This window comes from Diabrotica virgifera, chromosome 3 (genome assembly GCF_917563875.1).
Source record: "Diabrotica virgifera virgifera chromosome 3, PGI_DIABVI_V3a".
Lineage (NCBI taxonomy): Eukaryota > Metazoa > Arthropoda > Insecta > Coleoptera > Chrysomelidae > Diabrotica > Diabrotica virgifera.
In genome coordinates, this window is record NC_065445.1 from 100133059 (window position 1) to 100159763 (window position 26705).

The window sequence follows — 26705 nt, forward strand, 5'->3', positions numbered from 1 at the left end:
TAGAAACGTTTATTTATCTTAATTTAGTAGGGTGTACAGTACCTAAAATTTCTGTCAAGTATGATAAGGATACGCCAAATACTTTTAAAGTACTGGGTACAAATAATTTTTAAATTTTAATCATACGAATCATATCATAAATTAATCAAAATAACTCTGCCGTTTCATATTTAACTTCAAGTATCTCGAAAACTAATGACTTTATCGTTACCAATGAAGATTATATTATTTACGTAGAAAGTACTGGAGAATCTAAAAATGGCACTAAAATAGTAATTCCTCCAGTGGCGTACAATTTAAGAAGGTTAAATTTTTAAATAAAACACCCTGTAACTCAGTAAGGAACCACATTTTATTTAAGTGTTTTAGGTTAAATCTTCTTATTTTGTGCTAAGGTCTCTCCAGTTACTATATGGACAATTATTAATGAAACACCCTGTATACTATGCAAATAAATTCAAATATATGGAAGAAAAATTCTAAAAAAAAAGGAAATAACTCAGGAAAGTGGGTATAGTATTTATGTCAGTTGAAAAATTTCATTCCAACGTGATTTATAAGGGCAGTTCAATATCACATTTACTGGTAATCAAGTTAAATTATAAATAACAAGCGACAATGTTTCAAACCTATTTGAACAATCGCCGTACTTCGTAGGAGAAATATGGAATAATCAGAGACTAAAAGGTAGGTAAAGCCCATCAAATCAGAGGTGTAACCAGGATGATCCTAAGGGGGGGGGGTTACAACTACTTGATGGTCTCTGGGAGGTATTGAATAGTAATGGTGTTAAGCGTATAGAGCTTAAAGTACATCCAAAAGGGGTGGTTATAACCCCAAAAACCACCCCCTGGTTACGCCTATGCAAAAGATAAGAAACACTGATTGACTAGTGTTGACTCATGCCAGTGCTGTAGCTATTAATATTTGTTTAGAATTTTCTATTTTAATATCCTAGGTACTATTATTTCAAATCCTCGCTTGAAAGGAAATTCAATTTAACTGCTACGAACATAAAATTGTTTTGTAAACGCTCTTTATCGATTTTAAACAGACCTATGATAGAATAAATAGTCAACAACTGAGTCAGACCTTTTTTTCACAAGTCAACAAAAGTAGCACTGCGTCAGAATGACGACCCATTATCAACTGTGTTGTGTAACTTGGTGCTAGAGGCATAATAAAAAAAACTAGATAAAACTCAAGAAACAACATTTAAAAATGATTTATACCCTATTCCACGAACATACGCCTGTTTTGGATTACTTCGACAACGAATATTTTACTGTGCAAAATAAGAAGAACGAAAGTAAATTGCAAATTACATTGTTGTTTATTGGAATAATTATTAGCGCCATTTACTTTCGTACTTCTTATGTTGCACAGTAAAATATTCGTTGTAGAAGTAATCCAAAACAGGCGTATGGTCGTGGAATGGCCCATAACATAAATAGCGATAAGTTACACAAAATAGTTATATAAATAAATCAAAAATAATAATACTTACAGATCACCTTTCTTTTTTGTTAAAATAATTCTGTTCTTTAGTGCCTGAATCCTATTGATTCTGTTTTTACAAAATATACATAGTTGTCTAGATTTTACCTCTTTCAACATTTTAGACACAAAGTTGTTGCGGAGTGTTTCGGTGTTTTGGCTGGTTACATTTTTACCTTCTAGATTCTCTATTAAAAAAATAATTGTTTGAGATTATATTCAAAATATTTAGCAGAAGACATTTTGCAATTAGAATTTAATTAATGTATAATGAGTGTTAACCACAATTGTTAAATCGAAACTACTTCATCATAAACACTTCTGAGAATAAACCTCCAGAATCGGAAAATATTAAACATATCCTTATTATCCATATTTTCTCAAAATATTAAACAACAAAATATGTACTTTTAAGATATCTTCCAAACCTGGAAGCAGCAATATCAATAAAATATATAATTATATTACTGCAATTGAAGGGGTAAGTGCAAAAAGCAGCTAAATCCAAATTTTTCTATAATTGATTTAAGTGGCGACATCTATATAAAATCATGTGTACAACAAGTTGGCGAAGTTAGATTTGTAACAAGAAGCGTCCTACTGGGTAAAATCCATATGCTGAAATTTTAATCAATCATTATTTCAGTGCAAGAAGTCGTTAAGTGATAAAAAGCATCTAAGTCCATTGACTTGACAACTTGATGCTACTGACACCAGCTCGAGAATCGCACTATGAAGATCTGATACGATAGCCGCAATAGAAAATACCTGGGCCTTAATCTGTCAATCACTAAACTACATGAAAATTTCAACACACATTCTCATAATATTCACTGTGTGCAAGTACTTACAGGGGATACGAAAAACGATCGTGCGCGTATAGCGGACAAACCTTGCAACTTTCTTAACATATATTTCTTAAATAATTCATATTGTTAATTGAAATTGTTAAATTGACGTATATTTCATAAATACTGTCATTGAAGAAAATGGGATTTCGCAAATTATGTGTTATAAATTGTAAAAATTATATGTTGCTGCACAATATTAATATGATATGCAATTATTAAAGTGAATTTAATTAATGGTATTTTGCTTGTAGTACAATGTTTACCTTTTAAAAACATAACCTCAATATTACTTTATCTTCTTATTCTTTTTTTGGGCTATGGCCTTGACAATTATCCAGTAACCAGGACTAATATCATTGGCCAATATAATTAACAGTGCTAAAAATGTTGCCGAGCTATGAAACCAGGTGTCGCTCTTCCGAACTTTCACGGTCCCAATAGTCTCATATGGGATTTTTGCTAAGGTATGTAATGAGGAATTTAACATTAATTTTCTTTGGACATCCAAGAAAGGATATATGCAACACCGGTACAAAATTCGTAGTTAGTATGAGGCAAGCTGACCAGGAATCTAATGAGAAAATCTTAAAAAGACTCACAAGATATAAGGTGATTCATCTTAGAAAAGCAGATGTATTTAAATCACAACTAGCTGAAGTTCAAAAATCAACTGATACTTGCTTTTGCCTGTAGCTAACGCACAAGATGAATATTATTGGGACCGTGCAAGTTCGGAAAAGCGACACCTGGTTTCATAGCTCAGCAACATTTTTCGCACTTTTAATTATATTGACCAATTATATTAGTCCTGGTTGCTCGATACTTGTCAAGGCCATAGCTCAAAAATAATTATAAGAAGAAAAAGTAATACTGAGGTTATATTATTAAAAGGTAAACAATTGTATGTAGTAAATAAAATTAATTATTAAAATGCAGTACTGCAAGCAAGATTAATAAATTAAATATACTTTTACCTATATAATAATCGCATATCATATCAATATTGTGGAGCAACATATAATTTTTCTTCTTCAATGACAGTAGGTATGAAATATAAGTCAATTTGACAATTTCAATTGGCAATATGATCTATTTAAGAAAGTTGTAAGATTTCTCCGCTATTCACGCACGATCGTTTCTCGTATCCCCTCCAAGTACTTGCACACGGCGAATATTAGTCAGTTTTGACTGTACGTTTTGGCATTCACATTTAGCCTAAACAAAAAGTAGTTCAAGTCCATATTAAAAAAAAACATTTTTTTTTCTCATAAATAAATATATTTCTAAGAATGTGGTATTTGTTAATTCTTCTTCTTCTTCACGTGTCATATCAGAATTACCCGACGTTGACGATCACCATTGCGAAGGCTTCTCGATATTCTGCAATATGGAATAATTGTCCTGCATTTGATATCTGAGTCCATTCTCGAATGTTTTTTAACCAATAAACTTGTTTTCTTCCTACACCTCTACGGCCCTCTATTTTGCCTTGAAGGATCAGTTGTAATATTTTATATCGATTTCCCCTCACGATATGTCCCAGATAAGACATTTTCCGGTGTTAAACATTCTTTAGCAGTTCTCTATCTTTGTTGACCCTCCTTAGTAGGTTAGTTTTTCTTGCTGTCCAAGGTATCTTCAGCACCCGTCTATGAATCCACATTTCAATGCTTCAATTCTGTTCATGATCGATACTATTAGAGTCCACACTTTTCTGCACCGTACAAAAGTACAGACCAAACATAGCACTTAACCATTCTTTGTCCAAGCTCTAAACTGGGATGATTATTGTAAAAAAATTAGTTCATTTTCATAAAAGTAGTTTTAGTCATTGTTATTCTATATTTTATTTCTATGTCTGGATCTAGTTGGTCCATTATCACTTATCGCAGTTCCCAAATATGTATCAAGATATATATCAGAAGAGGTATTCGACAGGGAGATCCTATGTCGCCTAAGTTGTTCATTACTGTACTTGAACATGCTTTGAAATCACTGGAATGGGAAAATAAAGGAATAAATATCGATGGTGAGATGCTTAGTCATCTACGATTCGCAGATATTGTTCTGATTTCAGATGCCCTAAAAACTGCCAATGATATGTTGAATGAACTCAGCGATGCAGCACGTAAAGTAGGTCTAAATATTAATTACCAAAAGACAAAAATGATAACGAATTTAGTTCCGAGACATCCTTTAAAGGTAGAAGACGTCGAAATTGAAGTTGTTGACAGCTACATATACCTTGGACATACGGTAAAAATTAGCTATACAATCAAACTGATGAGCTGCTAATAAGAATAACTCTGGGATGGGCAGCATATGGAAGACTGTGTGATATTTTTAAAGGTGATATACCTATCAGCTTAAAAAGAAGAGCCTTTAATCAATGTGTCCTGCCGGTTCTTACATATGGCGCAGAGACACTTACTGAAAACTACAAGTGACGCAAAGTAGAATGGAAAGATCATTGTTGGGCATAACGTTAAGAGATAGGGTAAGAAATGAAGAAATTCGCAAAGAAGTGGTGTAGAAGACATTATAAAACACATAGCCAAAATTAAATAGAAGTGGGCAGGACACGTCGCTAGAATGAAAGATGATAGGTGGACCAAAAAAATATTGGAGTGGAGACCGAGAGCGGATAGACGAAACCCGGGAAGACCACCCACAAGATGGACCGACGACATAAAGAGGATTTGTACCAACTGGATTGCAGCACCGCAAGATAGATCTTAATGGAAGTTTTCGAGGAGGCCCATGTTCAGCAGTGGACGACTATGGGCTGATGATGATATATTATCCAAGGGTAGACAAGCGAAGTCGTGGAAGGCCACCTACCAGATGGACCGACGACATTAAAAGAATAGCGACAAACTGGATTGCAGCTGCGCAAGACAGAGAAGGGTGGAAACTTCTTGAGGAGGCGTCTGTCCGACAGTGAACAAATTTGGCTATGTGATGATGATGACGATGATATATCTTAAATAATTAAATATGTACTGTTGTAGAATTGGTTTTTTTAAAGAAATTAAAAAAAATTAAATTTATATCAAAACCCATAAGATCATAGTTTTTCATCACCCTGTATATGACCAAAATTGTATAGAATTTAATTTTGCTATTAAACAAGTATTTCGGAAAAATGAAAACGATTAGTGATAATGATTCGACGAAATGGACGGGACATTAACAAACAATTCGGTGATTAGAAAGTGGACAGAGCGTTGACGGGAACAATTACGTTTTTAAGATCGTTCCGGGAAGGTTTTTAATTTGGAAAATAAATTGTATTAGTTTTTAGATGTAAAAGTAGAAAAGAACTAATTATGATATTTCTTGAAATTTGACAAATTGGAAAAGTTATGTGGAAGAATATTTGGTTTCTTAAGAAATAAATGGTTTAAGAGAGGTTGTTGTTGATTAGATGGAAAATATCGGGAGTAGGGATAATGGTTGTTGGAGTCTGGATTTGAGAGAGAAATAAGCGGTACTGTGTAATGAACATCGATGGAAGGCAGTCGAGTTTTTAAAAGTGAGTAATAAGTGTAGAGTGGTGTGATCAGCCTTTGCGAACAGAATCAAGTTGAAACCAAATTGTCGACCGGTTGAAGAGTTATTTTTCCTGGTTCGAGGGAGATTCCTTTGTTTTGTCTAGAACGAGTAGCTGATTATTATCCTTTTGTGCACAAGATATCGAGCAAGGAAAACTGAGAAATAGAATTCGAGCAAGTCCTGTGTGTTTTTCTTGAAAGCAGTTTTGACGTGAGGGACTTTTTCGCAACATCCAGAAAGTACGTGTTGGGAGAATCAAGGACGGCGCAATCCAGAAAACGAGGGAGTGAAGAAACAAAAAGGTTAGTGAAATCATTTGTCGGAATGGAGAAAATTTGTTTATATCAAAACTATATTTGTTTATTGAACATTTTTTTAACGCAGTTAGTCATTCCAAATTTGGGAAATCAATTCAAAAGAAGAAAAGTAAAATTCATTAAATTTAGTATGAGTAAATAATAAATTATTTAAAAAAATTTTTTGTCAATACAAGGAGATATCAGAGTTAGAGTTTAATTTATTAAGTTAGAAATTGTTGCAACAAAGTTAAATTTTAGTAAAAATAGAATAAAAATTTTATTTTTAATTCAGTTGCAATGCGAACTTCATCTTTTAAATTTTAGTATTTTTTGAATCATATGTACACGGCTTATTTGATAAAAACAATAGATTACATTTATATGATTTTGAGTGTTTTCAATTTCCCTGTTTCCACCCTGGAAGAAGTAAGCAACTAGAAATACTAGAAGCCACAGATCACGGGTATTGTATCAAATACAAAATTAGCCCTGAGGATAAAATTGATTGGAAAATTTAATTTGAATTTAGTTGTGTTTTTACATAGGCAGTAAATAAAATAATTGAATAATCAATTAAATTAAGAATTAAGAATAGATAAAGTAGAGCATAACAGTACATAACTTTCTTTTTAAAAGTTTAGATGTGGGAACCATTTAAAACTTTCAAACACCTGTATCTCAGAAACATAAAAATGTGACTAAACCACTTTTTGTACTAAATCTTTCAATTGTGGTTAATTCCCAGTATACATTAATCACAAAAGTAAGCTATCACAAGAAAATCACGTGAAAGAACAATGTTTTCAATGTATGCCAGAGATACTTACTTAATGTTTCATCAGCTAATTCCTCATATCGTAATACACTTTTTATACTTTCAGTTGGAATATTCTCAAACTTTTCATATTTCGAAATTAATTCCGCTAATGCTGTTTCTACTGATAAGGCTTCTGTAATCAGTCCACAATTTAAAAGTTTCATTTGAATACATAAAACTTTTTTTATATGAGCTAAAAATTAAAGAGGAAAGATTAATAAACAGTAATTCTTAATTACAATTATATTATAATTGTGAAGACAGAGGTCCATATACAGTGCGTCCATAAAGTAACGCATAAATTCGTTATTTCGTAAACCGGCGACTTTAGGGACAAATCCCGAAACAGGTCGATTTCTATTTGTAAATTACGATTTTTTGGCATATATATATCACACTAGTGACTTCATATATCTGATGACGTAATCGATGATTTTTTTTATTTTTCATGTGATAGCTCATTTGAAAGGGTATTCAATTCTTTATTCAATAATTTAAACACTAACATAATTATTTATACAGGGTGTCCAAATTTTTTTTAAATTAAATTAATTGACACAAAAAGATGAATCTATGTAATTATTTATTTAATTCTAAATACATTTTACTGCTGTCAGAAAACAGAAAAAAAATATTTGACAAATAAACATTGAAATAAACAAATATTCGCTTAAACGAACTGTTCAAACTGCCAAGAGGCAGGTGGGTGGCAGCTTTAACATTGAATTTAAGTAATCAACTATTCTAAAGGGGAAATAAGCCACAATTTAACTAAAAAAAATATTTTATTTTATGGGACGTAACACGTAACTCATAAATATTGGCAATATCATTTTAAAGTCTTCTACTTTAAAATGTATAATATATGTCTGAGTTTCCGATATAAATGAGTCGATTAAATAAAATTATTAAAAAAAATTTTTACTAAACAAAATTTTTGTTGAAATTTATTAATATTTTGTATTTTGACGACATCCAATGTGGACGTCGAAAAGTTAATAAAATCATTTTTTTAATTAAATTGTGGCTTATTTCCCATTTAGAATAGTTGATTACAAAAATGCCACAAGGAAATAGCTTCAGAACAACACTGAATTTAAGCGAAAAACAATATTTATTTATATAAAAAGGAAAGAATCCCTCTCATTGGCTGTATACGATAATAGAAATTACTAAAGAAGTAAAAAATCTTCCTTTGTAGGTGGTATATAATTTATTTAAAGTTTTTCTAAAATACATCCAAGTTGGACTTAAAGTGGGTACATCACTAGTACGATAGAAACAAACGTTTTCGGACTAATCAGTTTATCATCAGGTTAAAGCTCCAGATCCAAAGTAGTTGAAACCTAATGTGGTAGGTCGAATGACCTTACCAGTATAAAAAAATTAGCCATTTCGGCTACATCGAGAGTGAAAATACGTCTATGTTACAAGAATAAAGTGTAATTAAACCGTAATGGAGTCTTTATCTTGGCTTCAAACTAAATGGTTATGGGTCATATATAAATATGGGTATAAATATATAAATATATAAATATGGGTATACATGGTCATAACCATTTAGTTTGAAGCCACGATGAAGACTCCATTATGGTTTAATTACACTTTATTCTTGTAACATCGACTTATTGTCACTCTCGATGTAGCCGAAATGGCTAATTTTTATACTGGTAAGGTCATTCGACCTACCACAGTAGCTAGTTTCAACTACTTTGGATCTGGAGCTTTAACCTGATGATGGACTGATTAGTCCGAAAACGTTTGTTTGTATCGTACTAGTGATGTACCCACTTTAAGTCCAACTTGGATCTATTTTAGAAAAAATTTACCATCTACAAAGGAAGATTTTTACTTCTTTAGTAATCAATATTTATTTGTCAAATAAACATTTTTTTTCTGTTTTCTGACAAGAGCAAAACGTATTTTAAATTAAACAAATTACATACATTCTTCTTTTTGTCTCAATTATTTTAATTAAAAAATGTTTTTTTTAACACCCTGTATAAGTAATTATGTTAATGTTTATATTAGTGAATAGATAATTGAATTCCCTTTCAAATGAGCTATCACATGACCCCTATTCTCATTTAAAAAAATCATCGATTATGTCATCACGCCCAGATGGATGACGTCACTAGTATGATATACAGGCCAAAAAATCCAAATTTAAAAATAAAAATCGACCTATTTCGGGATTTTTCCCTAAAGTCGCCGGTTTACGAAATAATGAATTTATGCGTCACTTTATAGACGCACTGTATAATATTTAGAATATAATTCAAAATATTTATGTATTTACTACTTTAAAGATATTGATAACACATTGATATAATTATTATATAGGGTGTCCCAAAAGTAGGGGAACGGTCGAATATTTCGCGAAATGAACATCGGATCGAAAAAGTGAAAAATATGTTATCAATAATTTTCAAAAACTCATCGAATGACACCAAACACGACCCCCACTCCACCCCTGGAGGTGGGGTGGGGGTAGCTTTAAAAATCCTAAATGAAAACCCCCCAGTTTTAAATTAAATTAATAAATTAATATTTATTGACGGAAAACTCCATTTTACAATTAAAATTAAAAGTCAAAATTAAACATTGAACACAAGTTAACTTACATTACTTACAATTAAACTAACGACATCAAAAAATCAAAATCAAATTAAAATAATTCACGTGAAATAGTCCTTTTAAAAGCATTTAGTGTGACTCCCATAAAGTCTATATTTGGAAACTCATTTACACTAGAAACAATTCTATTTAAAGGCATATTTTCTGCATGACGTGTATTGCACGATCTAGCGGATAGCAAGGGACAACTTCTCAAATTCCTAGCTGGAACATAAAAATCTATTCGACCCAGAATGCTAGGTGCAACAATAATACCATTTAACACCATAAATACGAAATTAAGGTCAAAGTATCGCCTGCGATTCTCTAGACGGTGCAAATGAAACATCTGCATGACCTGACTGGAATTCAATTGCATTCCTCTAGTACCTAATCTGTACCGCAGATATCTAACGAATTTATTTTGAATCGATTCAATTCGATATTTGTGATTCTCATAACTTGGACTCCAAATCACTGAACAATACTCTAGTAATGAATGAACATAACTCAAAAACAATCTCACAATTACAAACAAATTATTAAAATCATATGACATTCTGATGACTAACCCTAATGTCCGATTAGCACGCGCAATAATGGCATCATAATGGTCCACGAAACTTAGCTTACTATCCAGTAACACACCTAAATCCTTAATTACCTGAACCCTAGATAAATCCACATCTCCTATCTTGTATTTAAAATCACTGGTGGTCTTATTACGTGAAAAAATAATATATGAGCATTTCGAAGCATTCAATCTAAGATTATTTTCCTGGCACCAATGTACTAAAGAATCCAAGTCTCTCTGCAAACCCTCACAATCAGATTCTGACCTAATGCATTTAAATATCTTCAAGTCGTCTGCAAATATCAGATATTCAGATTTAAAGTTCCTACCAATATCATTTACCAACAACAGAAAAAGCTTAGGACCCAAATGGGAACCCTGCGGAACCCCTGACACGGCTTCAAATCCATTAGAAACACATCCTGCTGATCTTACTTGCAATGTTCTTCCTTGCAAATGCGAAGTAAACCAAGCTAATAAAGAACCAGTGATACCAAAGTTTCTCAGCTTTGTAATTAAGACATTATGATCTAGTAGGTCAAAGGCCTTACTGAAATCGGTGTATATAGAGTGCACCTCGTAACCCTCATCCATTGCTGTACCTATACTATCGATATACAAAAAGAGGTTAGTGAGAGTAGAACGTCCGCCTACAAATCCATGTTGGTTGTCCGTAATAATGTTCCTAAAACAATTATCCAAACTTGGCAAAACCATTTTTTCAAATACTTTAGATAAGGCTGACTGAATACAAACTGGCCGATAATTTTTGATATCACTATGATCTCCTGCCTTGAAAATAGGACACACAAAGGAATGTTTCCATCTGTTCGGGAAAATTCCCTTCTGGAGAGATTTATTAAGAACATATACTAATGGTTCACACAAGGACACTGCACTTTCTCTTAGGAACAAATTCGGTATCAAATCAGGGCCAGCCCCTTTATTGACATTTAATGACAACAACACATTCAGTAAATTGTCAAAAGTGACTTCGAGGTTACTAATTTCCACCTCCAGCTGTTGTGAGAAAATTTCATTACTCTCCAGGTTATCCAGAGATTTACCATTAAAAGTGCTGTATACAGTACCAAAATGTTTCGCAAACAACTCTGTTATTTTTTGTTTGTCATTCTCACTTTCCTCACCTAGAAACATAGAGCCAGGGAGAGCACCATGTCCGTTGGTTTTATTTTTGATGAACTTCCAAAATTCACCAGCGTTCTCATTTATTCTCACTTCCATCTTTGAAACGTAAGCATTGTAAGACTGCTCAGTGAGTGATGAGCATTCATCTCTCAAATTTTTAAATTCAATATAGTGGTGATACTTATTTGTAGTTTTATATTTTTTATGCGCAATCTTTTTGGCAATGACTTTACTCTTAAGTTCAGATGAGAACCAAACAGGAAAATTCGATCTTTTTACAGATATCTTTGGTACAAAAAGTTCAATTGCGTTCCAAATAATGGAATAAAAAGCATCTAAAATGTCATTTACATCCTCTAAACAGTACAACTCAATCCAATTGATCTGAAGCAAATAATTATTCAAGGCACCATAATCCGCCTTGTGAAAGTTATAATAAATATTAGTTTCCAAACTGATATATTGATTATCAAATAATATTAATGCTTCAAGTGAGGGATCATACCTGTCACACGTCATTAAAGCTTCCGCTTTTTTTAGATTTAAATAAGTATCAGAGAAACACAGATCAAGAATTGAGTCATACTGGTTTTTAAAATAATTATATTGACCTAATCCTAAAAAATTGAACTCGTCACAAAACAAAATTTCAGTATCATTACTTATATTTTTAGCAGTCGTCTCACCGTCCCATATCAGATTTGGTAGATTATAATCCCCAAATAATACTAGTTTAGAATCTTTATACTTATTCATAATTAGTTTTACAGTATCAATGTGATTGGAATAAACATCCAATCTAGATCTGGGCGGAATGTAGACACAGCCAAAAACATATTTAATGCAATTAATAGTAATTCCAGCAAAAACCTGTTCTACATTTGAACTGGCAATTTCCACTAGACAAGAACTGATATCACTTCTAACTGCAATTAACACTCCACCTCCTCTTGATTTCTCGCTGGAAATATGATCACGGTCCCGACGGTATACGGTATATAAATCACAGAAAACTTCATTACTTTTAATTTCAGGACCAAGCCAACTCTCTGTTAGGAAAATAACGTCATATGTTGCTGAACAGGATGTCAAATATATGTCCTTTAGCTTCGTACGCAGACCACGCACATTTTGGTAGTAAAGTGATAGACTATTCATACTTATGTTCGCATTTGGGAGTTTTTTGGATTCTGGTGGTTTTGTTCTTTTACCTTTGAAATAAACGGGTTACCATTCTTGTATCGTATTGCCAAGTTTGATTCACCATTTCTTCTACGCCTATCAAGTTCTTCATATAATTTCTTGAGATGATTTCGTTGCATTTGAGTAAGATCTGATTTAATCAATATGCTCGATGGCTTCAACTTATGTTTGTTTTTAAGACATGCAATCACTGTGGTATTATTTTGAAAAATTACCTTAAGTGGTCTTGGCCTGTCACTACTGCTATTACCACGTCCTACCCTCAAAACCTTAAACTCAGTTGCTCCAACCTCCAGTTTCGTTAGTACTTCTCGAATATTTGCCTTGTCATGATCTATTCTGTCATTAGTAACCTTAGATTAGCTCTCATCAACATTATAGATTAGTATATTTTTAGATCGACTACTTCTATCTTCTAATTCCAGGAACATATCTTGCTCATCTTTGATAATAGATACACTTTGATTTCTTATCTCTTCACTTCCATTTCCACACATGGTTTCAATTTTTTCTTGTAACCCTTCAAGTTTCTTTTCTAAAGTTTCAACTTTCGCCTCATTAGATTTTACAGACGCTTTAATTGTATCTATTGTTGCCTGCACTTCAGTCCTCTGATTCAACAATAGGTTAATTATGTGAACAATAACTACTAGTACATCTTTATTGGTAGTGGTACTGTTCTTTAATAAATTATTTATTTCATCCTTGATTGCAGTTTCACTCTCTACAGCATCCACAGTATTGCACAGTAGACTTGAAAAATCAGCATTGGGCACCTGTTTTCCATTGTCAGCACTTTCTTTTGATACCGAATTTTTCCGGCTATTTGAAGCAGAATTCAAAGATAATCTTTTCACCACCGTCTCTTTGCATACTTTACATTCCCAGTTATGCGATTTAGTTTTGCGAAAGTCAGCACAGATTTTTTCATATTAACTTTTAGTCAAACCCGTGCACCCCTTATGGACCCATGAGCAACAAGTGATACACTCAATGGAAATTTGCTTTGGTTTAACCTCCCGGTCACAATAAAAACAAATGCACACACTTGTCATCTTCCAAATATAATGTCTTATTATCTTAATAATCAGTCACCTCAACTCCTGGCCTAATTCTAATTATCTTCAAATAAATTGGTAATGACACAAAAAAGTCAGATCAGTTTTTAGTCAGTTGTTATCAGTCTTCCTTAATTACTATCAATTTAATACTTGCTTAATATTTACAATATTGATGTCAAATCTTATTATATTTTTGAGCTCAACCTTTCATAAGAAAGTCCTGGAATTTTCCTTTTGATAGGTATAAGTTTCTCCTCTAAGTTTAACCGTTGACTGATAAATTATACTGGTATATCCGTATTATCCGTATTTATCAATCAACGGTTTAACGTATTTCACAATAAAATCAGGTATTTTCTGGAGCCCATGTGCACATGTTTACAATCACACTAATAATCTCAGTTTTATTGCAGATTTGGATTCCTTACGTAAAAGTAAGCAACTTTTATTTTTTCGAACATTTTTTCGAATTGTGGATAGATGTCGCTATAATCGGAAAAAACGATTTATCGTGATACCATAGGTAAATTATAGAAACGGTCTAATATCTCGACAAATACACTTCGAAATGAAAAACCAAAAAAACGTGTTTAATGTTTTTCAAAAACCTATCAAATGACATTAAACACGGCCCCCCACTCTACACCCTGGAGGTGGGGTGGGGGGTAACTCTAAAATCTTAAATAGGAATCCCCGTTTTTTATTGCAGTTTTGGATTCCTTATGAAAGAGTAAGTAACATTTATTCGAAACATTTTTTAGAATTGTTGATAGATGGCGCTAATAAATCATATTTTTCCGATTATAGCGCCATCTATCAACAATTCTAATAACAAAATGTTTCAAACAAATGTTGCTTATTTTTTCACGAGAAATCCAAATCTGCAATAAAAAATGGGGGTTCCAATTTAAGATTTTAAAGTTACCCCAGGGGGTGGGGTGGAGGGTCATGTTTGGTGTTATTCGATAGGTTTTTGAAAAACATTAAACACATAGTTTTTGGGTTTTTTATTTGGAAGTTTATTTCTTGAGATATTAGACCGTTTCTATAATTTACCTGTAGTATCACAATAAATCGTTTTTTCCGATTATAGCGCCATCTATCCAGAATTCGAAAAAATGTCTTGAATAAAAGTTGCTTACCTCTCCGCAAGTACCTAATCCAAATCTGCAATAAAAACTGGAGGTTTCCATTTAAGATTTTAGTTACATCCCACCCCTCCTCCAGGGGGTCGAGTAGGGGTGGTGTTTGGTGTCATTCGATAGATTTTTGAAAATTCTTGATCGGATGTTCACTTTGAGAAATATTCAACCGTTCCGCTACTTTTGGGACACCCTGTGTATGATTTGTGGTAGTTACACGGTCGATTTGCATGGTCGGCCGCGCAAAGTGATTACTTCTACCGATTGGTGATTTATCTTTTGCTATTTTACCAAACGTGTCTCCCCCATTCTGCTTATATGGTTATTCCATTCCTATTTATATTTAGTGTCCATTCGTTTATACACTGTATGTTACATTTTCTTCAAAGGTCTTCACTCCTCTTACGATCTCTCACCGTATTTCCTGTAATTCTTCTCAGTACGCTCATTTATGTCGTTTCTAGTAGTCTTTGGGTGCGTTCGGACGACCACAGCGGCTGGACAGCTGAGCCAGAAGTAGCTGTCAGACGTCACCGCTGGAAGCCAGCCGCTGAGAGATTTACTAAGCTTTCCCTATCACGGCTGGATACAACCACTCAGCCGATTTCTGCTGACCGCCAGCCGCTATGGTCGTCCGAACGCACCCAATGTGTTGTGGCTGTATAGGGTCTTGTTTCTGATGCATATGTCATTATTGGTCTTACACGTGGTCCAACACTCATGTTGGAACACGAAAGGAAGCCCTAATACAATTTGGAGAAAAATGACCAGTAATATTAGAGAGACTGCTATTGAAATACTTGGGAAAATGTCAGGAAAAAAGTTTCGAGGATAAAGAGACTTGGTGGTGGTCAAACGAAGTACAAGGAAAAATAAAAGAGAAGAGAAAATTATCTAAAAAGTGCCAAGAAACCAGATCCGACACAGATCTTCAAAACCATATGGCGAAAAAGGAAGCGAAAGTGGCAGTAGCAAAAGCCAAAGCAGAAGCGTATTCAAACCTATACGATCAACTTGATACCAGGGAAGGCGAAACGAAGACATATGAAATAGCCAAACAGAGAGCAAAGAAAGCAAAAGATTTTAATCAGATTAGATAATTGGAAAGAAATCCTTTGTAAAAGGTATAATTTTTTTTTTATTAAAATCCCTTAAAAGGGCTACATCACAACAAAACTTTTTCGATTTTTATAAAAAATCATCATCAGTGTTAGATAAACTGGATGCTAGCTGAGCCACAAAAGAAAAATATCAGGGTAAAAACCCTTTACATATAATATAGATGCCTTAAAAGTGCATACTTCAATAAAAAGCCCTGTGATGGTCACATGGCAACCAGGATAATGCCCTAAGGTAATGTATTGAAATTTCCCAACACGTGGGATCCAAATTGAGTTGTTTACATTTCGACGACTTAATGGCATTTAATGGCATTTACTTAATATCAACTCAATTGCCATTAAGTCATTGAAATGTAAACAACTCAATTTGGATCCCACGTGTTGGTAAATTTCAATACATTACCTTAGGGCATTATCCTGGTTGCCATGTGACCATCACAGGGCTTTTTATTGAAGTATGCACTTTTAAGGCATCTATATTATATGTAAAGGGTTTTTACCCGGATATTTTTCTTTTGTGGCTCAGCTAGCATCCAGTTTATCTAACACTGATGATGATTTTTTATAAAAATCGAAAACGTTTTGTTGTGATGTAGCCCTTTTAAGGGATTTTAATAAAAAAAATGTATACCTTTTACAAAGGATTTCTTTCCAATTTTGTGATTGATGGTATACAGCCATCTACAGGAAAAACATTTTCTTTTCCCTGTGGATTCAGATTAGATGTATCCGAGATAAAAATAATAAAATAATAGTTCACGAAAGCGATGTCAAGAGAGATGGAGAAAGTACTTTGACAGCTTATTAAATGAAGAATTTGACAGATAGCCTGTAGAGTCAACGGAGACAGTAGCAGCAATGGTCACCAAAAATAACAAACGAGGAAGTGGCTCAAGCGCTTCAAAAAATAAAGAAAGGAAAAGCGGTAGGACCAGATGATATTCCTGGTGAAGTATGGAGAGCATTGGGAGAGACAGGATCAAGGTGGCAAGCAGGTCTGTTTAATAGAATTATGGAAGTTGGACAAATGCCAGACGAATGGAGAAGCAGTATACTGGTCCCTGTTTACAAAAACAAGGGAGTATACAACAATGTACAAACTACAGGGCTATAAAATTGCTTAGCCACACCATGAAAATATGGGAAAGAGTAATTGATAGACGGATACGTGAAGAGACCGAAATATCCGAGAATCAATTTGGCTTTATGCAGGGCAGATCAACAACAGATGCAATTTTCATTATAAGGCAGTTGATGGAAAAATACAGGAGTAAAGAAACAAACGCTCATATGGTATTCATTGATCTTGAGAAAGCATATGATAGAGTTCCTCAAGAGATTCTGTGGTGGTCACTCAATAAGAAAGGAGTCCCTGGTGAATATGTAAAGATTGTGAGGGGTATGTATGAGGGAGTAACGACTAGTGTTAGGACAGGTGTGGGAGAGACTGATAAATTTCATGTGAAAGTAGGATTGCACCAAGACTCTGTGCTTATCCGTATTTATTCTCATTAGTTTTGGACCAGATAACAGCGAAACTACAGCGTAACATTCCATGGTGCTTAATGTATGCTGATGATGTCGTGTTAGTAGGAAATACTGAAAGAGACTTAGAACAAAAACTGGAACAGTGGAGGCAAGCTCTGGAGGAAAAAGGTTTAAAACTTAGTAGGACAAAAACAGAGTATTTGGAATGTCGATTTAAAGATGGAGTTACTACAAATAAAATGGTATCTTTGGATGGTGAACTGATTGTAAAAAGCAATAGTTTTAAGTACCTGGGATCGGTATTACAGAGTAATGGAGAAATAGATGGAGATGCATGCAGTAGAATTAGGGCTGGATGGATGAAGTGGAAAGAAGCGAGTGGTGTGTTGTGTGACAGAAAAATTCCAATGAAGCTGAAGGGAAAATTCTATAAAACAGCCATAAGACCGGCTATGATGTACGGAACTGAATGTTGACCAGTGAAGAAGAAAGAGGAACAACGAATGCGTGTGGCGGAAATGAGAATGCTTAGATGGATGAGTGGAGTGACAAAGAAGGATAAAATTGGAAATGAGTATATTAGGGGAAGTCTAGGTGTGGCACCAATTGATGCCAAAATGAGAGAGCATAGGTTAAGATGGTTTGGTCATGTTCAACGTCGAGATGTTAATCACCCAATATGAAGAATAGCTGAAGTGCAGATTCCTGGAAGGAGTAGGAGAGGAAGACCAAAGAAGACCTGGGGAGACGATAAGGCAGGATATGTTGGTAAAGGGGATTGACATTGATATGACCCAAGATAGAATTGTGTGGAGAAATGCAATTAGGGAAGCCGAGCCCGCATAGGGATAAGGCAAAGAGAATGATGATGTCATTATTGGTCTTACACTGGCTTTATAAATTCTTGACTTCATCTCAGTGTTGATATGTCGGTTTCGCCATATAGTGTTATTAAGGCACCTTGCCAGTCTATTTGCTTTTTGTACTTGATTTCTCACTTCTTTGTCTAGCTCTCTGTAGCTGTGTAATTCCTAGGTATTTTATTTCCATTACTTGTTCAATACTGATGCCATCAATTTCCATTTTAGGTACATTTGATTATTTCTTTACCATCATATTGAATTTTTTTTGCTCTTATGTTAAAATTGTGGACTTTGCAGACTATCTTCATCTTGGGCTATCACTTTTGCATTTTCTGAATAACAGAGTATTTTTACTTCTTTGTTTCCCGTTCTGTATCCCCTCCCTTTATTGACGCATTTGATGATTTCATCCATAATTAAATTAAAGAGCATAGTGTTCAACGAATCCCCCCGTCTTATTCCGCTGCCTAGGTCTATAGGTTCTGTAAATTGCTCCTTTATTCTGACTTCCATTTTGTTGTTATTGTAAATGTTTTCAATAGTTCTTATGATATCTAGGGGAATTTCTCTATCATATAGAAGATGAATTTCATCTTTGAGTCTCACTCTGTCAAATGCTTTCTTCAAGTCAATCAGACAGCTGGTCTTTTATACTCTAGTAATTTCTCAGTAGTTTGCTTTAGACAAATATTGCATCTGTTGTTCATCTGGTAAACTTATTCTACGATTAATTAGTTCTTGTAAAATTTTAGTTGGTTAAGGCCTTTCGCACACACAGCTACTAAAAAGAAACTAAACTAGTTGGTAATCAGAGTTATCAACGGGTTATCAACTATGACTCGCACATTACGCTACCGAAAATTAATAAAACGAGTCACTTCTTGACTGTACTTTGTACTGAGTAGCTTTGTTAGGCGGTGTTTAAGTTTATATATTATGTTGTCCTGAATCTATTTTCTTGTGAAATTTTTGTAATTAACTAGTTTTTGATGGGAAAGAAGCCACAATTTTACTAAAAAATAATTTTATTAATATTTCGACGTCCAAATCGGATGCCGTTGTCAAAGTACAAAAAATATTAATGAATTAAACAAAAATGTTGTTGCTTAGTAAAAAATTCTTCTAATAATTTATTTAATCTGACTCATTTATATCGGAAATTTAGACATATATTGTACATTTTAACGTAGAAGACTTTAAAATCATATTGTATTTATTATTTATTGTCACCGTTGCATGTAGTTGTATTTTTAAAAACAGATCACATGTCATGATTTTTTGTGACGGATATTCTTGAGTTGGGGTTGATTTCATGTAATCGAATAAACTATCTTTCAGTAGAGTCGTCCCAGAAACGCAATTCATAAATATTAGCAATATCATTTTAAAGTACTCTACTTTAAAATGTATAATATATGTCTGAATTGTCGATATAAATGAGTCAGATTAAAAAAAATACATATTAGAAGAATTTTTTACTAAGCAACAACATTTTTGTTTAATTCATTAATATTTTTTGTATTTTGACAACGGCATCCGATTTGGACTACGAAACGTTAATAAAATCATTTTTTTTAGTAAAATTGTGGATTATTTCCCATCAATAGGTACTAGTAAATTAAGTTTATATAGGCACGGATGTTTTCCACTTCTTGCACTAATTTTATATTAAACGATTCCGCTGATTTTGCGTGTTAAACTTTAACAAAATATGACACTTTTTTCTCTGAGATAGGTAATAAGGTTTACTGCAAATAAGAAATTATATCGTTAAGAGCCTTTATAATTTTACTGTATAAGAGCAATAATTCACACAAAATAATTTGGCTTAGCTTAATTTACTGCAAAATACTAGCTTTGAAATATCTACTAATAAAAAAATTTTACACGCATAATCCAAACAAACCATGTTCATATCTTAAGCTTATTTAAAATATCAAAAATAACCATCTTTTATTTTTAATGTAAACAACAATAGAACATGTAAACCAATTCCCACTATGTCTTTACCTATATCAGTAATAAATACCTACCTCTCGCTGAGCACCAAAGTTCGACCCCTTCAATCCTTTATTCATTTTCCAAATGTTTACAAACTAGTCCCCCAGCGACCTGCATGTCCAGTCCGCTGTCGACTGATCATTCCCGCATTATAGACCGGCTGCTAACTAGTAGTGCTGTGTGCGGACGCTCATTAAAATACATGGACAGTGACTACTAAGTAACTGATTGGTAACTAAAATTACCAACTGGTTTCTTTTTAGCAGCTGTGTGTGCGAATGGCCTAAAAGTTTTTGGGGTAGTATTTAACTATGTAGTTGATACCTCTATAGTTTTCTTTTCTGTTTTTATCTCATTTTTTTAATAGTAGATATATGTAAAATAAAAATAAAATAGATATATGTAAAATAAAAATAGAAATACAGAAATACAAAGAAGAGAATATATAACACCTTGGTACAAGTATAATGACCTATGGAGCGGAGAATTGGGTAATAAACAAACGAAACAGGTCCAAAATTACAGTAACTGAAATGGAGTTCATGAGAAGAAGCTCCAGAGTGATAAGAATAGATCGCACTAGAAATGAGGAGATAAAAGGAAAAATGGCAGTAGAGCAAGACATCCTCAGCTACATCGAAGAAAAACGTTTAATTTGGTATGGACATGTGAGAAGAGCAGATCGTAAAAAGTGTATATGGGTGATTCGCCAAAATAGACGGCAATTTCGAGGTAGAGAAATTTAATTTAAAATATGGTTTAGAATTAGTTCACTTTTAAATATTTTTCATAAAATGAGCTATTCAACTTACCCCTGATACCAGCAGAGATAATTTTTAAATATTTTCCGAAAAACGGAAATGTTGTGACTTCGAAGTTGTGTCCACGGTGTTGACGTAATTCTCTGTTAATTGAAATTTATGATCGTAACAATTAAAATAAAAATTGGTAGGTATGTAATAAAACTATACAAAACACTTTCATTTTGATATAAACTACTACAGAAAAACATGAAAAATAGGTAAAATATCAATTGCGTCGGAGTTGATTTAGACCGGCTTTCGTATTGACGAAAATTTCCAATATGTAGCCGTGTCTTCTCCGTTAAACTTTAAAAATCTAATCTGTTTTGAACACAATCTTGGCATTTCCTTTATATACATTCTTCTGTCTTTTCTCCATTTTCTCCATGTCAACATAATGATTTGTTATCCGCTTCCACACATGAGCTCCATGTTTTCAAGTAATGAGCCTACATAGACAGATAGACACATAATGAGCCTACATAGACTTTTATCAACATTAGAGAAGACTACCCAAAATGGTATATTCTTACAGAAATAAGCATAGCTGCATAAAATATTACTTTCTTTCATAAATTCTTTATTTAACGATTTTGGGGGCTTTCGCCTTCATTTTTCCGTCGTACTCCAGTGTATACGAGCCATTTTCTATAAAAAGAAGATAACTACCAAACCGACCGAAACATCTTGAGAGCCTACCCAGTAACCCTTTTCCTATATCAGACTAAATTTAAATTGTATTTTTTTAGTTTAACAATGACCCCTCACACACTTTCAAAAACTCCGAGGCACGTTCGTCAACTCCGAGGCACGTTCGTCAACTCCGAGGCACGTTCGTCAACTCCGAGGCACGTTCGTCAACTCCGAGGCACGACTGGGCTTCGGAGTTCATTGCTTCGGTGTTGATGATTTCATACATTTTTAATTCTACTTTCTACAAATATTAAAAATAATTCTGCTTTATTCATCGTGTGTCAAAAAACTTTATAGCGCATAGTTAGAAGAAAAACATTAAAAAATTAGCAAAATTAATCTTTTACGAAGGCTTCGGTGTTGACTGTATAAAAACATACGCTTTTGGGTTAGACTGAAGCGTTCCTCTCTTGTCAAGCTGCCTGTCAGTGCAGTTTGGCCTAAATTTTCATATATTTTTGTGAAGCCTCGGTGTTGATGCACAAAGTTGGTTACAGTTTTTAGTAGTAGATTTTTATGGTTTAATTTTAAAAATGAAAGTTATTAATTTGACAGTTTTAAATTACATTGGGTTTTTAATTAATTATTGATAAAATAATCTAAACTTTTGTAACTTTTCAGTGTGCAATACTATAAAACAGATAAAAAACAAGGTGGGTTACAGCCTCGGAGTTGATATTTTGACATTAAAATTGCATAAAATGCTTGTAAAAATACTTTTTTTTAATTAATGTTAAGTGGCGTACATTCATCTATTGTATAACCGGTATAACTTAACTTTGGCAACACAATTTGAAACACAGTATGTAAAGGACTTAAGGAAAAAGCGAATTACACAATATGCCGCTTATTTTGGCGAACCACCGATATCCAACATTTCGGATTGGAGCACAATAGAAAAGAGAATAAGAGGGAGGAAGTGGACGAGGCCATGGAAAGACGAGACCTTAGAGACGGAGAATGGCAGAACAGAAACGACTGGAGATGTTGGTTGAAAGAAGAAAGGCGGCAACAGCTGTAAAAATCCTTACATAGATAGATGAATAGTAGAATTAGTTCAGTGGTGCTCCATTCTTTGTGTATTTTATTGTGATTTATAATTGAAGTTAAAATAACTTATTTTATACTAAAAAGGGATAGTTCCCTGGATTGGCTGTATACCATATAGTTAAAAAACTCTAACACCGAAGTAAAACAACTTATATGTAATAGTAGACCAGGACTAATCTGTAAAAAAACGTCTATTTTTGGATGTGAGAGGTGGCATTCGGATTCTTGCAGATAAAGTTAGGTGACACCTTCAATAATAATAATTGAGTTATGCTCCTTCTCAAATATGCCCGGAACATTAATAAAAAAATTAAAATATTTAAAAATTTCGAAAAACCTCGATTTTTTTCTACTTTATTTGCTTATAACTTTAAAACGATTCATTTTGGAACAAAGTCGTAAAGAAATAAAATAAAGATACAGTAAAACCTGCTATATCCGGATCAATGTAGCGACAGACCGATCCGGATATGAAAAAATCCGGATATCAAGACCATTACTTCTTTTACAGTCTCTGAAACGTTTTTTCCTTCATACATTCCAATAATCAACGCCGTCAATAACTTTCGTCGATAGACACGTTTTATAGATTCTATAATACATTATTTCGCCATCTTTTAGTTCTTCATTTAGTGCGTTGTCCAACAACAGGACTGCCTTTCTCGGTAGATTTTGGTAGATCCGGACGGCGCAGAACCGTCCGGATATGGCAGGTTGTACTGTAATTGAATTTTGTATGATATACGACTGGTCAAAAATGTCTTAAGAAATTACCTTTTAAATAAGGGGGCAAAATACGCCTGTTGTTATTCAATGTTTCTTAACCACTTTGGTGGCACTTAGAACTTTAGTAATTCGCTTAGAAAATTCTTATAACTTACTTAAACGGTCTACCAAATTTCATTAAAATCGACCTAATAGATTTTGCATAATTGCAATCTAAATGTTTTTAAAAAAGTTTAAATTTTTTAAAATCTTTCTGAACTAAAAGTAGACCATTTAGAAGTTGGCTAATTTTTTGCATATAAAGAGGTGTTTTACCTATCTAATACACTTTACACAGAATTAAAATCGGATTATTTAAGGGGCCTCGGCAATGTTTTAAAATTATAAACAATTTTTTGGGTTACAAACAAATAGCTTTGTTTAATAATAAAAAAAATTAATTTCTAGCAATGCAAATAATTAAAACCGATATAATTTGACTTAAACTTTTAAATGCTGTCAGCAGAATTGCTATTTTATTTTTTAATCAAAAGTTATTCGCGTTCAAAAATTGCAATTTTTCGATTTTTTGAAAATTCTACCGCGTTTATCTTGAAAACTATTCATCCTACGAAAAAACTTGTAAGAATATTTTTTGCTTAGAATTCCATAAAAAAAAACAAAAAAAAATGTTTTATTTTACGAAAAATCGATGTTATGTAATTCCTCAAGTTCTTTGTTTATAACAATCTTATCGACATCCAGATCAACTGTTAACCAAAAAATTCGTGTTCTACGGATCAAAATACATAAAAAAAAACTTGGGTAAGTCCATCTAAATAAAAGAACCCGTAGCACCCCCTCCTGGCCACAACACTAATTTGTTTATAAGCCAAAAAATTGTTTATAACTTTAAAACATTGCTGAGGCTGCTTAAACAATCTGATTTCAATTCTGTAAAGTGCATTAGATAGGTGGAGTGCTTCTTTATATGTAAAAAAATTGACAAATCTTTGTATGTTCTAGTTTTTGTTGTGCAAGATTTTAAAAAAATAATTTTTTAAAAAAGTTTAAATTGCAAAATTATTATGCAAAATCTAGTAAGTCAATTTTAATGAAATTTGGTGGACGGTTTTAGCACATTACAAAAATTTTCTAAGCGAATTAAGAAGGTTCAGGGGCGTAGCTACCGCCGTATCAGCCGTATCAATTATACGGGGCCCCCGACATTCAGGGGCCCCGGCGCGTCATGTCGAAACAAAAGTTCCATTTAAAAAAATTGAACAAAATATTCTACAATTTCACTCTTAAAACGCTTTGAAACAGTGTGTAGTGTTTGGATATCGACATTTTCATGTAATGGATTTTTTATGTAGGTATCTATCTTATTATACCTGTGTATATCTATTTTCAGCCGCTCGCGGTTATTCCATAACAACATTCCATAACAACAGAACTTTTTTTGTTTTTAAGCTACATTTCATTGTCCATTGTCAATTCACCGTTGGCTGAGTGTGAGACACTGTATAATGTATAATGCCAGATTGCAATTTTTGTAATTGCTATACCTTTGAATATTTTTGAAACAGTGCGTATTGTTTGGGTATATTCTGCTGTAATCTATTCTTTATCTATATATTGTATTATAAATTTCTACGGGATTCGGGGTAACAACTGGTTAGAGCAAATAATACTGACTTTAGTCTCACATACAATATATGTGAGGTACCACAGCGTTCAGTATTGGGTCCTCTACTTTTTCTTGTCTTTATAGATGACATCACTAATTTAAAAATCGATGGAAACATTGTTCTTTTTGCTGATGATACGAGTTTCACTTGGAGCAACTCTTCATGCAACTATAGTTTCTGATCTTCTTACAATAAAAACCTGGTTCGATCCTAATTTACTCTCTTTTAAGGTGGATAAGACAGTAGCATTATTCAGCCCTTGCTTCTTAATAACGGCCAGATTAGTACCGTTGATTCAGTAAAATTTCTTGCTATTTTTTAGACAGCAAACTTAAAGAGTCCCTTCTTATCGGTTTGTTAAGTAAAAAACATCCCTCAGCTTTCTACGCAATAAAATCTGTTTCGAAGGAAATCAATTTAGCATCTTCCAGAATAACATATTTTTCTTTGTTCGAGTCTCATCTTCGATATGGTCTTCCTTTTTGGGGTTCTAGTACAGCTGCCGAGTCCGATATTATTTTTAAATTACAAAAAAGAGCAATTAGGTATCTGTTTGGATACCTTATTGCAGCTCAATGCAACAACACATCATTGCAGAAGCTACTTGTTTGTTTGCTTAATTTGTAAATACCTAAGTACATAAATATCTTTCTAGCACGACCTAACAATGACTACTCCACCAGAAATTTAGCTCTTGATGTTTATTTACCGATCCCGTCCACTAAGTTATACTGCAACATCTTTCCCCAAGTTCCGTAAAATGATAAAAGACTGTCGATCTGAAAGTCCATAGTATTCGGAAGAAGAGTTTCTTCTAAGATTGTATTATGCAATTTGCAATTTATTTAAATTTTGAAATATATTGTTCTTGTTTTAGTTTATTATCTTTTATTTTGTAATATTGACGATTTAGGTAATTGCAGTAAACTGCATTTGTTGTTTTTTTCCTTCTCTTTGTAATCTTTGTCCATAAAATTATAAAACTTTCGGTGATAATAATTGTTATTTATGTACCAAGTCAGCAAAGTGACTCTTTATCGAACGAGTCTGATATTACGAGAAGAGCGAGCGTAGCGAGCGAGGCGAGTAACAGACGAGTTCGATAAGGAGTATTTACTGACGTGGTGCATACAAAATTTTATCGCCAACATATATTTTAAATTTAATTTCGTCCGAACCACTGTGATTATAAACGACAACAATGGAAAATACATATTAAAAATAAAAAGAGATTGTAATATTAAGTAAATACATATGTACTAACAAAAAGTATACCTGAAAATTTTGTGATACAATTAAATGTCTTTTATTCCAATTTCCGTTAAAAACTGTATGATATTGTTGATATTTGTATTGTCTCTAAGAAGCTCAGATAATAATATGTCCCTGGGGAGGTTGAGTTTACTTACTTCTCGTTTGCTGGTATATTTTACAATCGGTTAAGATATGTTTTATTGATATAAAATAATATTTGCCAACATAATTTGATATTGGTTTTAACACTTACTTGCAATTTACAATTTAAG

The 26705-nt window shown here is 33.1% G+C and overlaps 1 protein-coding gene across 2 annotated transcripts in view; it reads right to left on the reverse strand.

Annotated features, from left to right (window-relative positions):
* LOC114341305 (DNA-directed RNA polymerase I subunit RPA1) overlaps nt 1-26705 on the reverse strand; it is a 158952-nt gene that overhangs the window by 122939 nt on the left and 9308 nt on the right. For both annotated transcript variants that reach the window (XM_050645351.1, XM_050645353.1), the window contains exons 3-4: nt 7030-7212; nt 1508-1685 (exon numbers count right to left, since the gene is read on the reverse strand). In XM_050645351.1, the coding sequence (XP_050501308.1) occupies nt 1508-1685; nt 7030-7212 (361 nt within the window). The remainder of the gene's footprint in view (nt 1-1507; nt 1686-7029; nt 7213-26705) is intronic.